At 40.7% G+C, this 16,849-nt stretch overlaps 1 protein-coding gene across 1 annotated transcript in view; it reads right to left on the reverse strand.

Annotated features, from left to right (window-relative positions):
* Window positions 1–16,849, reverse strand: part of LOC126456813 (Down syndrome cell adhesion molecule-like protein Dscam2) — a 389,296-nt gene that overhangs the window by 112,319 nt on the left and 260,128 nt on the right. Inside the window, exons 21-24 of the mRNA XM_050092611.1 lie at window positions 11,110–11,214; window positions 10,883–11,021; window positions 6,170–6,316; window positions 2,430–2,591 (exon numbers count right to left, since the gene is read on the reverse strand). Of these exons, the coding sequence (XP_049948568.1) occupies window positions 2,430–2,591; window positions 6,170–6,316; window positions 10,883–11,021; window positions 11,110–11,214 (553 nt within the window). The remainder of the gene's footprint in view (window positions 1–2,429; window positions 2,592–6,169; window positions 6,317–10,882; window positions 11,022–11,109; window positions 11,215–16,849) is intronic.

Consider the following 16,849-nt stretch of genomic DNA (forward strand, 5'->3'; position numbering starts at 1 on the left):
ATATTTCTGGAAATATGCAAGTATCCTCATACATAGGCAAACCGTACATGAACCAACCAAGTGAGGGGCGATACATCAATCACACACATGTGAACATCCCTCTCCCATGAGTAATTTTCAATCTCTGCATAAAAACATTTCACCAAATGGCACATCAAGAGCTTATCGTATCACTCAGAGACAGACATAATCTTCCACTTCACAACACCAGTATATCACAACTTAGTGGAGAGTATTTCCAAAAGTTTAAATGCTGTAATAATAGTGAAAGGCAGTCCAATAATGATTAATTAACCTTTGGAATGAATGCCAGAGAGTGCCTGAAGATTTTTAGTCACATAATGCATATACAGGGCTACTGTGTAACATGCACGCCCCATAAATTTCGGGGCATACATTTAATGGTTTTATACAGATAAAAAATCTTCTCACCAAGCAGTAGGAGAACACACATTTAAAAGGTATTAAATTTTGCAAGTTTTCGGAGTCAGTGGCTCCATCCAGTAAGTTTCCCATGACCTGGGGTAGCGGGTAACTTTTCTGACTCTACCCCTTTTCCTAAATCTCACCAGGGCTTTTCCTTCACCCCTCTTCCTTCCCCTTCAACCCTTCTGCCAGAAAAAGGAGCCACAGGTTCCAAAAGATTGTAAACTGTAATTACTTTTATACATGTGTTCTGCTGCTGCCACTTGGTGAGTAGATTTTTTTGTCTATCAATTTACATTATATTTTCAAAAATTGATTATTTTCAAGGGTATTCATTTTGTACGGTGGTGATGTGCTGCTGTTTTGAAATTTCAGAAAAGTAGTATATTATCCACTTATAGAACTCTTAGATACTTCAATACTTATACTCATTAAAAAGTTACACATACTGACACAAAAAACTACTCTTTCACGCAAAAACAAGTTTTGATACACTGAATCATTTATACAGTCCTGGAAATTGAAATAAGAACACCGTGAATTCATTGTCCCAGGAAGGGGAAACTTTATTGACACATTCCTGGGGTCAGATACATCACATGATCACACCGACAGAACCACAGGCACATAGACACAGGCAACAGAGCATGCACAATGTCGGCACTAGTACAGTGTATATCCACCTTTCGCAGCAATGCAGGCTGCTATTCTCCCATGGAGACGATCGTAGAGATGCTGGATGTAGTCCTGTGGAACGGCTTGCCATGCCATTTCCACCTGGCGCCTCAGTTGGACCAGCGTTCGTGCTGGACGTGCAGACCGCGTGAGACGACGCTTCATCCAGTCCCAAACATGCTCAATGGGGGACAGATCCGGAGATCTTGCTGGCCAGGGTAGTTGACTTACACCTTCTAGAGCACGTTGGGTGGCACGGGATACATGCGGACGTGCATTGTCCTGTTGGAACAGCAAGTTCCCTTGCCGGTCTAGGAATGGTAGAACGATGGGTTCGATGACGGTTTGGATGTACCGCGCACTATTCAGTGTCCCCTCGACGATCACCAGTGGTGTACGGCCAGTGTAGGAGATCGCTCCCCACACCATGATGCCGGGTGTTGGCCCTGTGTGCCTCGGTCGTATGCAGTCCTGATTGTGGCGCTCACCTGCACGGCGCCAAACACGCATACGACCATCATTGGCACCAAGGCAGAAGCGACTCTCATCGCTGAAGACGACACGTCTCCATTCGTTCCTCCATTCACGCCTGTCGCGACACCACTGGAGGCGGGCTGCACGATGTTGGGGCGTGAGCGGAAGACGGCCTAATGGTGTGCGGGACCGTAGCCCAGCTTCATGGAGACTGTTGCGAATGGTCCTCGCCGATACCCCATGAGCAACAGTGTCCCTAATTTGCTGGGAAGTGGCGGTGCGGTCCCCTACGGCACTGCGTAGGATCCTATGGTCTTGGCGTGCATCCGTGCGTCGCTGCGGTCCGGTCCCAGGTCGACGGGCACGTGCACCTTCCGCCGACCACTGGCGACAACATCGATGTACTGTGGAGACCTCACGCCCCACGTGTTGAGCAATTCGGCGGTACGTCCACCCAGCCTCCCGCATGCCCACTATACGCCCTCGCTCAAAGTCCGTCAACTGCACATACGGTTCACGTCCACGCTGTCGCGGCATGCTACCAGTGTTAAAGACTGTGATGGAGCTCCGTATGCCACGGCAAACTGGCTGACACTGACGGCGGCGGTGCACAAAAGCTGCGCAGCTAGCGCCATTCGACAGCCAACACCGCGGTTCCTGGTGTGTCCGCTGAGCCGTGCGTGTGATCATTGCTTGTACAGCCCTCTCGCAGTGTCCGGAGCAAGTATGGTGGGTCTAACACACCGGTGTCAATGTGTTCTTTTTTCCATTTCCAGGAGTGTATAACAATAACAGTATCTACATCATGAGTGGCTCCAGATAAATAATGGCGTGGGAATAATATATTACATTACCATCCTGTTCAGTTGTACAGAAAGCAGACTGGCTCAGTTCACCATCTCCAACATTTGTGAAAGCCAGCAGTCTTACAGAGTAGTTTGTAAACTTGAGAAGCCCATGAAGGTATGTTTCAAGGCTAGCAGTTCTTTTAACTTCACTTCCCACAGTGCGAAAATCTGAAAACAGTTCATTCAAAAATGATATTACTCATGAGCTGCATTTTGGCTTAGGTTCTGCAGGAGAAACACATATGATAAATACTGCATGAAATTTGACATGCTATAGTGTAAAATTAGCACATAACGTACATGATTCCATCTAGCAATGAATTTACAGGAAAGTATTAATTGATCTGCTTTTGTTCAGTAGTACTAGGTTATAATATGTGGATACTGAGGGATGTGGAGTTAGTGATTAATCTGTCATGATGATCAGGAGGCCTGTCTGCGCATCTTTCATTTTTGATTCTGTAGGCAGTAGCTGCACTAAGTTTAGAGGTGGACAGTGTTTGAAATAGTCATTCTGGGGTACAACCATCCACCGGCAACGAGTGCGTACTACCACCATACGGAAAAACTTCAGCCATCGTAAAAGGTTTGCATTGTAGACCTGCGTGAAGCAGACTGGACATATCAATGGAATGCTGCACACCCCATATACAATGTATGAGTGGTGTGTCCCTGCTTTCCGCAGTGGTCTGTGAAACATTACCAAACCCATGAGGTTCTGAACATCCATATAGTACAGATGCATGTCACGCTCAAACCGTAGTGCAAACAACAGTGCCTGATTGAACTTCAGTTAAATAGTTTTGTTTACGCAATGAGGGTTCTAAATAAAGTAAGTGACTTAGCTGTTAGGAAAACTGTGTATCATATATATTTTATATCAGTTGTAAGACACGGCATAGTTTTTGAGGAGTTGAAAAAGGGAGCCTTCTCAGAGTGTTCAAGCTGCAAACTTTTATTTGCATGCCCTGACTTACTGACAATTCCTTCCATGTTTGTACATGAAACACTTCTCTTTGAGTTAAAAAACACACATCTTTTTGAAGAAAATTCATTTACACGTGCTTATGAAATAAGGCACAAACAGGACTACATATTACCTTGCCACAGACTAACATTATTTGAAAATACTCCATACTACTTGGCTTTGAAGCTAAGCAATAAAATGTGTTGAAGGACTGCAAGCAAGAACCCCCAGGTGCAAACATTGAAAAATATTTAAAACGCAAATGCTACTACAGTGTGGATGATTTTATAAATGAGGAAAACAAGTAGGAGATATTGTTTTGTTTTCCTGTCTTTTTCTACATTACGTTCTATGCGTATGCTTATTGAAGTATGTCCATATTTATAAACTAGAGAAACAAACATGAAAAATACTTAAAAAGAATGATTTTAAACCACTGTGGAAATTTTAAGAAAAAGGAAGAAATCTAACATGTAATTATCTTTTTATGTTGTAATGTGCTTCTGGGAACATCTATATGCTTTATCTTAATGTATCTTGTTTTGAGGTATACTTAGGTAGGCATAGAATTATTCATTGATGAGTCACCAATATTTAAATCAAATGAGTGTATATAACATGCCATGTGACAATAAAGACTCTATTCTATTCTGTTCATCCAGAAAATAAATCTGGGCATATGTTGCACCTGCTGTGTCACCAAGGACAGTTTGGAACTGTCTACTGTACTTGCAGTAGGACTAAGATCATGGGAAGTGATGACCAAGTAGTTTGGTTGCTTTAAACACACAACCAACCAACGAAACAACCAACCAAGATTACATACGATGCTGACCACACTACCACTGACACCATGACACTGCTGAGCACGGCTGCTCTCATGTCTAGAAAGAATCGACAGGAGAGTGGAGTGGTGATCTGTTGTCTTCAGTGATGAGAGGAGGTTCTGTCTGTACGTGAGTGATGGATGTAAAATGCATGGCTTAGACCTGGTGAATGGCCTATTCTGGAGCACACCAACCCGCAACACACAGGTCCTGTCGCAGGGTTCATGGTGTGAGGGTCACCAGTTACAAATTGTGGTAACATTTGGTGTTTCTACGAGGTAAAGAAACCACTGGCCACTACATTGCACAAATTTTTAATCCCATACTAATGCCCTTTCTTCTGCAGAAAGATGATGTGCTTTTTCAGCACAACAATGCCCAACCACATATGGCTGCTGTGACACAACGTGTTGTTTGTGTTGCTCTATCTGGCAAGCTCACCATATCTCTTACCAACTGAATGCATATGGGACATTGCAAAGCAGGAACTTATTCCTTCTCCAGGGCCTGCTAGAATCAAACAAAAGCTGCAAGATGCTTAGGACAATCTATCGTAGGATGCCATTCGACACTTTTATGATCATTTCTACATCTACATCTACATGGATACTCTGCAAATCACATTTAAATGTCTGGCAGAGGGTTCATCGCACCACCTTCACAATTCTCTATTATTCCAATCCCCTATAGCGCACAGAAAGAATTAACACCTATATCTTTCTGTATGAGCTCTGATTTCCCTTATTTTATTGTGGTAATTGGGGATTCCTCAATATGTAGGTCAGTGTCAACAAAATATTTTCGCAATCGGAGGAGAAAGTTGGTGATTGGAATCTCGTGAGAAGATTCCGTCACAACGAAAAACGCCTTTCTTTTAATGATGTCCAGCCCAAATCCTGTATCATTTCTGTATTTCTGCGACACTCTCTCCCATATTTCACGATAATACAAAACGTGCTACCTTTCTTTGAACTTTTTCAATGTACTCCGTTGGCCCTATCTGGTAAGGATCCCACACTGCGCAGCAGTATTCTCAAAGAGGATGGACAAGCATAGTGTAGGCAGTCTCCTTAGTAGGTTCGTTGATTTTCTAAGTGTCCTGCCAATAAAACGCAGTCTCTGGTTATCCTTCCCCACAACATTTTCTGTGTGTTCCTTCAAGTTTTGCATGCGAGAATACACACCTGCACTGCTGCCAGAGGACAGTGCACTGTCTACTCATGTAACTGTTTAGGCACTATTTCCTGTGATATGTGTTTCATTTGGTCTGTATTTGTTACCATACACTCCTGCAATGATGAACTACGAGCCATTTCATTTATCACAAAAATGACCCTGTACTTGAGAGTGCTGCATTTTTATTTTCTGGCAGTGTATGATTCATAATTTATAATGTAGACAACACATGCACAGAAATGGCTCAATGCTACATACACATCAACTGAATGCAGTCTAACATTAAAAAAATTTTATGGACCTTATCATCTGCTTTTGACAGATGTAAAGTGCAGTTCAGTTAAAAGAGAACTAGGAATAATTTACAATGGAAGTCAGTCATCAACTAATATAAAAATTAGCGTTCTTCATTGTTAGCTTTACAGCTTTTTAAGGCTATGATGATTAGCTTAGAATCTATAATCCTTGACAATAGAAAAGGAAGTTCTCTATAAAATGACCACAAAAAAGCATTCTTACATTGTTAGCTCTTATTTTAATTTTCATAGTGGGTTATAATTTTATTTTGGAATGGTATCTAAAACTCATTGAGATTTTTAAATGTTTTTAATGAATTTAAATTGGCAACAGACTCACCTTATACTACTCATTAGCAGTACATCTAAGTCTATATTAAAGATAACTATAAGATCTTAAAGCAAGCGTTAATCACAGCAGATTTTAGTCTGATTCTAAAGAGAGTGTATGGTACTGGAAATGAGTCATGACAGACTTACTGTAATCAGTAATGATGGGCCTGTAGATGACTTTGTATCCACGTATGATGCCACCATGGCTGTGGGCTGGTGGTGGTGACCAGCTGACTTTCACACTTTGTGATGATAAAGGAGAGCAGGTTACATTTCGTGGAGGGGCATCTGGAACTGCAGATAGCAAAGTGATAATATGGTTCTCACTGCACTGCAAGTTATATTTTTTGTACCACAAACTATAGCAATTTCGTGTTGCATGCGCAAATATTTGTTAGTAATGAAAATTTACTTAAATAATGTTGAGATATCTCGTGATATCACAATGTTATCAAAATATAATAAATTAGAATATTACAAGTAGTACAAAACCATAATCACAAATATTGAGTCAGCACCAGCAGTTCACCATTTAAAATCTGTGAATATAAGCAGTACAAAACCATAATCACAAATACTGAGTCAGCGCCAGCAGTTCAACATTTAAAATCTGTGAATATACAGATCTGCGTTAAGCTCCATTAATATTATGAAACAGTGTCACTTATTAAAAGCTGACATTAACTTCTGGAATGCAAAAATCATGTTAAACTGGTTGACAGTGTACAATGAATATACATGGGCAACACGATGGTAATTCATACCAAACCTGTATTGATGATATAAGTGGCATCAAAAAAGTAGACACTGAAAAATGTAAATTTTTGGGGATATACCTAGATGAAAATCTTAGATGGGTAGACCATATCAATTTTGTTTGCAATAAAATCAGCAGTTCACTGCACTTAATTAGCAAACTATCAAAATTAGTCTCTGAAGAAACATTAAAAACTGCTTATTATGGGACAATATTTGCATATAATAATTATGGAATAGAGTTATGGGGATGTGCTGCTGATAGTCACATGAACAGAATCCTAAAACTGCAGAAAAGAGCAATCAGTACCATGCATCGACTAGGATACAGAGATTCATGTAGGGAAACCATTGTACAACATAAATATCTAACAGTATATTCCTTGTATCTGTACAAATTAATAACATTCTTTGTGGATCATAAAAATAATGAAACTAAATGCTCTGATGTGCATACCCATAACACAAGACAAAAAGATTGCTTCTTCAGAAAGGGAACTAAACTAAAGACAACAGATCATAGTCCTTGGATTAATGGCCAGATATGGTTTAACAAACTGCCACAGAGGTAAAGTATTCAAAAGGGAATTAAAATCATTCTTAACTCTCAAACGTTTGTACTCACTGAATGAATTCTGATATTAAAATGTAGCTACTCTTAAATGTAGGCCTAACTTTTCTATCTATACGATGTACTATTCTGAGGTGATTGTAATATATATTATTTTTGTAGCAACATGCTGTAAATGCAAATACCTATACCATGTAACAACTGTATGTTGCATTAGGAAGTTCTGTACCATATATTGCCAAGTGCATCACCCGTAAGTGGCTTCTTGTACATGTGAATTGCAAATTCCTACTGTTTGTAAAAAAATGCTATGACGTTTGCAAAAGTCACCAGTTGGTGACTATATGCAAAAAAAAGATAATAAATAAATTTAAAAAAATAAATAAATGTCACATTTGTGATGGGTATTCTACACTGAAAACACTATGAATGCATTACAAGCTAAGGTCAACAACAATACTGCATTGAAAGTAAAAGTTTTAAAATCAATGGAATGATTCAGAAGCCACTGCAAGATTGATACATCCAATTTAATAATCTCTCATCATACAGAGGAGAATTTGGAGTATTATTAGGAACCATATGAGTAAACGTGGTGATATTCCACCCCTTAAGGCAATAGGTGAGAGACATGCGTTGTAAAATGAAAATTACTGGCAACTAAATTCAAAGATTTTATCTTACCAGTAACTCTAACCACAGAGACAAAAAGTTGACTATCAAAAGTATATCCAGCATATTCATTGAGATAAGCATTGCATACTCCATCACCAGATGTCAATTTTACAAAATCAACTATTAAAAGGGATGACAAAAATCATTAGCTCTTGGGCTCTGGTGGTATTTCAGCCAAAATTCTGAAATTTTGTGCTGGTTTGATGGCACCTTCCTTTAGTTGCCTTTATCATGGTAAAATAGTCAGGGTGTTATTTCCTGAAGGACTGAAGTATGAGGTTATAACACCCATCTTAAAGTGTGTAGGTGAATGAATCACCTCTTATTATTGACCCATCCCTTTTCTCCTGATGTTCTTAAAAAACTAAGTAACTGACGTATAACAGAATACTGGATCACTTTTTTGATAATCTTTTAACAACTACTCAGTCTGGATTCGCTAAAGGATTAACTACAGAGAAAGGAATATATCATCTAATGAATTTATATATATAAATAAAAAACAAAGGTCCACATTCTGGCCCATAAGGGCCAATCAGTACCAAATGAACACCAATGATATCATGTGGATGTGGTATGGAAAGGCATGAGGTCAGCCTATCGCTCTCCTAGTCTTAGTCAGCTTTTTTGACCTAAGAATGGCTACTTCTCAACTGAGTGGCTCCTCAACTGACATCATGAGGCTGACTGCACCCTGTTACAGTCCCTCCACCAAAGAACACCCTCTGACAGTTCCGAGAAATGAACCTGAGTCCTCCTCATAGCAGCCATCCATGGGCTTCAATTTTGTATGTGGATCACAAATTTATACAAGAGACATTAAAATGTCATGACATTAAAGAAATCCCCTGGCACATACGGAGTCACATTTTAATCACGGAAAACAGAGGAAGGGGTGTGGGATGGAGCGGTGGAGGAACAACCAGAATGGGAAACCATTTAAATGTTGTGTCCAACAAGGTTTATTACTCAACCCACTGCTTTTCTTAAGCTAAATACATAATTAACAAAGGCATTGGAGGACTCTTCAAAATTGTGGTATTTGCTGATCGCACAATGTCCTAACACATCCTTATTAAAACCACAGCTGAGAGAATAGGGGAACTGGCATACAAGTGGTTCACAGTAAACAGTTTAACAATTTATTTTTTATGAACTTCTGACATGCTGCAGTAATTGCAGGGCAGCAATTAGTGTTAATCAATAAAATGGGACAGCAGATAAAGTTGCTAATTTTGTTTTTATTTATTTGATGACTTGTTTCTGGTCAGGATCCATTTTCATATCACTCAGAAAGTCATAAGGGTATTTCCCAAAATATAATTACCATGTCAAGATATACATATGACAAAGAGCAAAGGAAACTCCAGATAGGAATAACAACAATGTAGGAAAAGATAGGTAGGTTTGGCATTCCAGCCCGAAATGCATGAGCTTGAGATTTTGTGTGTGTGTGTGTGTGTGTGTGTGAGAGCGAGCGAGAGAGAGAGAGAGAGAGAGAGAGAGAGAGAGAGAGAGAGGTACACTTGCTTGCTTATGTGTGTGTGTGTGTGTGTGTTAATGTTGTGCGTATGTCTCCCTTTACTGTCGAAGGCTGTAGCCAAAAGCTACATGTGAGTGTCTCCTAATCGTGCCTGCAACTTAAAGAGAAAATGAACATGTAGAAAGCACACAGATAACTCAAAAAATGAAATTTGTAATTTTGGCTGTTTCTCCATTGTATTAATTTATTTTGGTGTGAAGCACTGTCCAAATCATGTGCTTGAGGAGGAGTTTTTGATGATCTCTTCAAAATGATGGAAAATATAAAATACTTTTCAGACAAAAATGTTCGGTTTCTAGAGGTTTTTCAGAAATACTAATTTTTCTCCCCTGTTCCAATTTCAAATTCTGAAGTTGAGTTTATTTTCTCCAGTTTCCAGATCATGTACAGTTAACAACCCTTTTTACCTCTATTTGACTGCCTAAAGCACATTTCACCTTAAAAAGATCAGACACAGCCATGATGTTCACAGTCAAGTAGAACAGTTGGTAAAACATGTTCCCCATAAGATGGTGAACTGAATATCATACCAGTGAAAGTCTGTCATGAGCAGATCAAAGAGTAAGTGTAGTCTAAAAGTTAAGGAAATGTGCAAGCTTTCAGAGCCAGTGGCTGCTTCTTCCAGCAGAAGAGTTGAAGGGGAAGGAAGAGGGATTAGGGAAAAGGACTGGCACTGTTTAGGAAATATGGAGAGTTATGGGGTTCTGGGCAGTTTTTTCACGACTCTCTCCATTTTCTAAACTTCACCAGTCCTTTTCCCTCCATTCCTCTTCCTTCTGCTTCAACCCTTCCGCTACAGGCAGCAGCCATTGGCTCCAAAAGCTTGCACATTTCCTTAACTTTTCTATGTGTTTTCTTCTTTCTACACTTGATGAGTAGATTTTTTTCTACCCAGTTATATCATATAGACATATTAAAAGGTAGACTTAAGCCAAGGCTCATCCTAGAGGATAGTGAAAATTAATATCCAGCAGAAACTAGTGCAGTCACAAAAATATTAATCTGAATTCTGAGTGTAATAAACATCATTCCAAAAAAAGGGTGCTCACTGCTTTTGCATGCCTCATGCAGAAAACATGAATATATGTTAGTAAATTTTTATTCTTTCAAAAATAATTTTGCAAGCATGAAAACTTTGCCAGTTATCAGCACTCTTCTTTAATGATGGCCACAAAACCAAAATAAGCACAGATAATACTCTACAGCAGGTGTTACTATATGTCCATCTGTTTTTGTTGTTAAGTACAGTGTTTACATATACATGAGCAGTGCAAGTCAAAGTGTTTAGCTGCTGTTGATTAAAAGTGACACTCACCTCCCTCTTTAGTTGTAATAGTAACAGGTGATGAAAGTGGTCCAGGTCCCATATCATTGAAGGCTTGCACATACAAATCATATTTTGTGAATTTCTTCAATTGTTTCAATCGGATCTCTGTGTTAGAAGAACCTCGAACCTGTGATTGCATATTTGATATAAAGATAAAAAATGATTGTATAATGACTTAGAATTTTTAGAATTTATTGCAGAAAAACTTCACCAACCTCAAGCTTATTTGTACTATTTTTTTCATCAAACATGTTTCCATGAATGTTCCAGTAGACTGTGTATCCCAATATCTCTCCATTCCAGGTGTCAGCCAATGGTGCCTAAAAATTTTATTAGTGAATTTGTATAACATTAACATTGTTTAACATTAAAACAAAAATAGGAAACAGAAGAACTACAGTCTAATCAGCATCAATTTTGACGTATAGCAAAAAGAAACAGGAAAAGCTACGTGTAACGACAGAGCTATCAGCACGTGCCAACAGAGGAGAGAGGATCCCACCCCTGCCTTCACGCAATGACATACACCTAATCAGATTTCACCAATTCCTGACCTCAGCCCACGATCTACGATATTTTTGAACTGGGCAAAAACTCATAGCAGCTAAACTCTGCCTGGATGACCTTTTCAATTTGCCACATCCCCGAAAACACCCTAACAACATTCCGCCAAATCCAGAGACAAAACATTCCCATAACGCCGTTGTTAACCTTTCCACCAAAACCCTCAGCTCCACAGAAATTTCAGTCCTATTCAAAAGGCCTCATCTTTAGTCCTGCACCCAAATTTAAGCATGCTAGACTTGTCAAAGACCTACTCTCCTTCTCCCGATTCCTGCAATGAAAGCACTTCCCTGCCTCTGCCAGTTCATACCTCCATCCGATCGCGATCCTCCCTTACATCCTACCTACGTTTCACGAATTTCTTACCTCCAACTTAGCCTCATCATCCTTCCCTGGGCCCCTTACTCGAGAACACCAACCTTTCAATAGAAGGAAGAATAGCCATAAACAACCTCAAAACAAATCTGACCTGATTATCCTACCTACACACAAAGGTTCCACCAACGTCATTATGAACCGCACTGACAACCTGGCAGAAGCCTTCCACCAATTATCTGACACCTCCACCTATAAACCATGCCACAGTGATCCCATCTCAGGAGTCCAACACAACCTCAAATCCCTGCTTTAGGCCTCAGGCACTTCCCAAAACCTCTTCCCTGAATCCATTTCTCTCCTGACACCCATGACACCCCCCACACACCCACCTTCTACATGCTCCCCACAATTCACAATGCAACAATGCTGGGCATCCCATTGTGGCTGGTTATTGTGCCCCTACTGAAATAATTTTGGCCCTCATTGACCAACACCTCCAACCAATTTCCTGTAATGCAGCCTCCCACGTTGAAGATGCCAACCACTTCCTTCACTGACTCTCCACCATCCCCACCCCTTTACCTCCTGGATTCCTACTTATCACTGTTGACACCACCTCCATATACACCAACATCCCTCATGCTCATGATCTTACCACTATTGAACATAACCTTTCCCAATGTCCTTCAGCCAGCCGGGGTGGCCGAGCGGTTCTAGGTGCTATAGTCTGGAACCGCGCGACAGCCGCAGTCGCAGGTTCAAATCCTGCCTTGGGCATGGATGTGTGTGATGTCTGTAGGTTAGTTAGGTTTAAGTAGTTCTAAGTTCTAGGGGACTGATGACCTCAGAAGTTAAGTCCCATAGTGCTCAGAGCCATTTGAACCATTTTTTGAACCAACGTCCTTCAGACTCCAAACCCACTACATCATTCCTCATACACCAAACTAACATTGTCCTAATCCATAACTACTTCTCCTTTGAAGAGAAGGTATTTAAACAAATCCATGGTACAACCATGGGCATCCATATTGCACCTCCCCATGCTAACTTTTTTTTATGGGCCACCTAGAGGAGACTTTCCTAGCCTACCAAAACACCAAACCCCTAGTCTGTTTCAGGTTCATTGATGATATCTTCATGAACTGGTCTAAGGCCAAGACACCCTATCTTTGTTCCTTCATAACCTAAACACCTCTCCCATCTGCTTCATGTGGTTCTTCCCAATCCAGCATGCCACTTTCCTAGATGTTGACATCCTCCTCTCTGATGACTCCATCTGCATTTCTGTCCACATTAAAGCAACCAACCACCAACTGTACCTGCATTTTGAGAGCTGTCATCCCTTTCACACCAAAAATCCCTCCCTTGCAGCCTGGAAACCTTGGGATGGCATACTGCAGTGATATGAACTCCCATGCCCAGTATGTTGAGGGTCCCACCAAGGCCTTCAAAACAGGCACTATACCTCAGACCTAGTCTGCAAACAGATCTCCCATGCCATTTTCCCTCACACCCCCAATCCTCCCACCAGTGCCAATAATCAGCCACAAAGGAGTGTCCCCTTCATCACCCAGTAGTACCCCGGACTGAAACAGCTGAACCACTTCCTTTGTCAGGATTTTGATTACCTATCATTATGCACAGAAATGAGGGACATCCTACCCAAGATGCTTCCCATCACTCCTAAAGTTCCATTGCCTATCCTACCTCCACAACAACCTAGTCCATCCCTATGCCACTCCCAATCCCAACCTCTTGCCACAAGGATCATATACCTGTGGAAGACCCCAGTGCATGTCCTGATCAGTCCACCCACCGAGCACTGCCTATTCCAGTCCTGTCACAAGTTTATCCAACCCCATCAGGGGCCAGACCACCTATGAAAGTAGCCATATTTACTAGCTCTGCTACAAACATTGCACAACTTTTTATATTGGTATGGCTACTAACCAGCTGTCAACAAGGATTAATGGCCACCGCCAAACTGTGGCCAAGAGCAAAGTAGACCGTCTTGTGGCACAACATGCAGCTGAACATAAAATGTCTGTCTTCAATGTCTGTTTCATTACCACCCGATTTTCTGAACTGCACACATGGGATTTATGCTTACAACATATTCTCCGCTCCTATTATTATCACGGCTCTACATACTGTCCCCACACCTTCCAGCCAACATTTTCCACTTCCTCTGTCCTATCATCTACTCTCCAGTCTTGTCTCCTGCCCTGTTTATTTGCTACCTCTGCCAATGCATCTGCTCATCTTTCCACATTCTTCTCTTTTTCTGCTCCTTTTCCCCCCACCTCCCTGTCCCACAACCTCCTGGTGCTGTGCCTGTTGGCATTCTAGTCCCTAAACACTCCATCAGACAGTGTTCATCTCTCTCCCCACCCATACAATACTATCCCTTCCCCTTTCCTGCCCCCTCTAGCCTGTTGCTTGCATCCCACATGATAGCTGCATTCCAGTCCGAGATGCTGGACTTGGAAGTCATGTGTACATGAGGTGTGCTTGCTTCTTTGTATGAATGGTGTGTGCTTATCTTTTGCTGAGAAGGCTGTGGCATAAAGCCTTATGTAAGTGACATATAACTGAAACTGTCTGAAAATCACATTTTATGTAAGTTTTCACAACAACTGTGCCATGCAACATTATTCATGGACAAGCATATCTTATAATGAGTGCCTACCATGATGAACATACAGAATCCAGCAATTACAGACATATAAACAGCAAAAGTGATCCTTAGCCCAACTGTGGTGAAGCTGCCAGCCTTCTGGTCAGGTGGTTCACCGATCTCTGGAGCCAATTTGTCTTGGCCCACATTACCTTGGACTAATCCAAATGTAGTTTTACAGTGGCTACCCTTAAGGATAAAATGGCTAAGAAAGTACAAGACTTCCTAGGTTCACAGTCCTGCACAGAAAAATACACCTCTATCAAGCATGTGTTTGTCATAGTCAGAAGCCAAGTGAGCAATTTTTCTAATTGCTCCACACTGAAGAACTCTGTGACCCACACCATCGTATATGCTTCATTGTCTTCACATGCTAGCAAACAATGCAATTAATGATGATGTTCTGCAGAATATATGGCTATCACCTTTGCCTGCAGATGCACAGAAAATACTCACGGTCTGTGCTGATGACCTCAAAGGTCTTGCTCAAACTGATAACCAAACAGTGAACATGTAACCATGCATGGGCCTTGCAACTACCTTCATCAGGACTGACTGTCCTCTCGAAACAATGCAAGTACAACTAACTGAACTATCTAAGCAAGCTGCAGTCCTACAAACATGGCACTCCACAAGTGCACTGTGACAGTGAAGCTTTTTCAGCAAAGATAAGCGTTTGCCCACTAGAGAAAATGTTAGCTTGTATGACAGAAAATTTGGGGCTGCAGCTTGGGAATTTTGACCACCCTGTGGCAAGGAAAACATTGCCAGAAATCAGTAGTGATTATAGCTGTAATCAAACTGGATAGCTATTAACTGTTCATAACAGAGCACTCTACCAAGCTACAATTCCTAATCTTTGTAGGTGCTGATCTCTCAGTTTACCACTGTTCTAGTCTTCCACGGCAAAATACCAATGGCAGACACCTGTATCCCATGAACAGATCTTCCGTCAGGACCTACAGCCACATCATCTTACATCTATAAACTTCAATATTCAGTGTGTATTTGCACAGAGATTCATTGCTGAAGAAGTGCTATATCTGACAGTTAGAGGAGATTTCTCACCATTTTATGGCATCCTACCAGGTCTTTGCAATCGATGCCTACTTGAATGTACAACACAGTTGTCCATTCATGGACACCTATGCATGCCAACAACATTGGCATCAAAGTGATTGCTGAGGGTTCACCGTAGAATAGTCTGCTCCACCAGTTCCCTAAGCAACCTGTCCATTGCTTACTCCAGCACCGGTGAAATACTCAACAGTCATTACATTGTCACCATACCAGGATCACCACTTCATGTACAGCATCATCATCTGTCCCTGGACACAGTCAGGATTGCAAAGCCAGAGTCTCTCTCATGTTACACAAGGGATCTATCACCCTTTAGATAATAGCTAATTGGCATCAACCTCTATAGTAAAAATAATCATAAATTCTTGATGTAGCTACATAAATGTTATAGGAAATACTGCCTTGTTTTAAGAACCGTATGTTTTGGATGATGTCAAACTATCATGAATCTACAAATGTTTAACATAATGCAGCACTTCAGCAACTGCGAATTGTTCAAAAAATAAGAAATTCAGCCTTCAGTTGCAAGGTTTTTTTTTTTTTTTTAGTTTATCTAGGTTTTGATGCCAATAGTGGTATCTTCTTCAGAACCTATAAATTAACCCATACGGACATATATTAAACATTGAAATACATCATCAATGTAATTCAAATGTTCAAATTTGTGTGAGTTCTTAAGGGACCAAACTGCAGAGGTCATCGGTCCCTGGACTTACACAGTACTGAAACTAACTTAAACTAACCTATGCTAAGAACAACACACACACCCATGGCCAAGGGAGGACTCGACCTCAGGTGGGAGTTTAAAACTATCATGACTGTACAACCTAGAAGTACTTCGTATTTAAAATCATATCATTTTCCTCCTCCTTCATAACTAGAAAATAGTGAAGGCATTTCTTTATTGGATTCATTAAGAACACTTTTCAAAAAGTGGAGGGGGGTTGTTTGTCTTTGTAGACCATGTGATCCCAATTGCAAACATTCATTCTCCTAATCGAATTGGACTTTTTTTCTCTCAGGTCTTCCATCTAAAATTCATTCTAACATATTTTGACTACTTTGTTCAACTAGAAAAGTAATGGAAGTTTCTGCCTGTCAGTAATAACTCACTTCATTCTCAAAGTGAGAATGTAGTACACCTCCAAAATCAGTTGTCACAATGCAAAATCATAGTTTGTTCAACAACTCAAGGAAGTGCAGCTATTTATGGTTCTTGGTCATTAAACAGTGTTGAGTTAAATTCTGAACATGTTGGCAGAGTTTCAAGGACGTAGATCATGTGGCTGTGGATTTTTTCTCCTTTCCTCTCTCTC

This window comes from Schistocerca serialis, chromosome 1, assembly GCF_023864345.2.
Source record: "Schistocerca serialis cubense isolate TAMUIC-IGC-003099 chromosome 1, iqSchSeri2.2, whole genome shotgun sequence".
Classification (NCBI taxonomy): Eukaryota; Metazoa; Arthropoda; class Insecta; order Orthoptera; family Acrididae; genus Schistocerca; species Schistocerca serialis.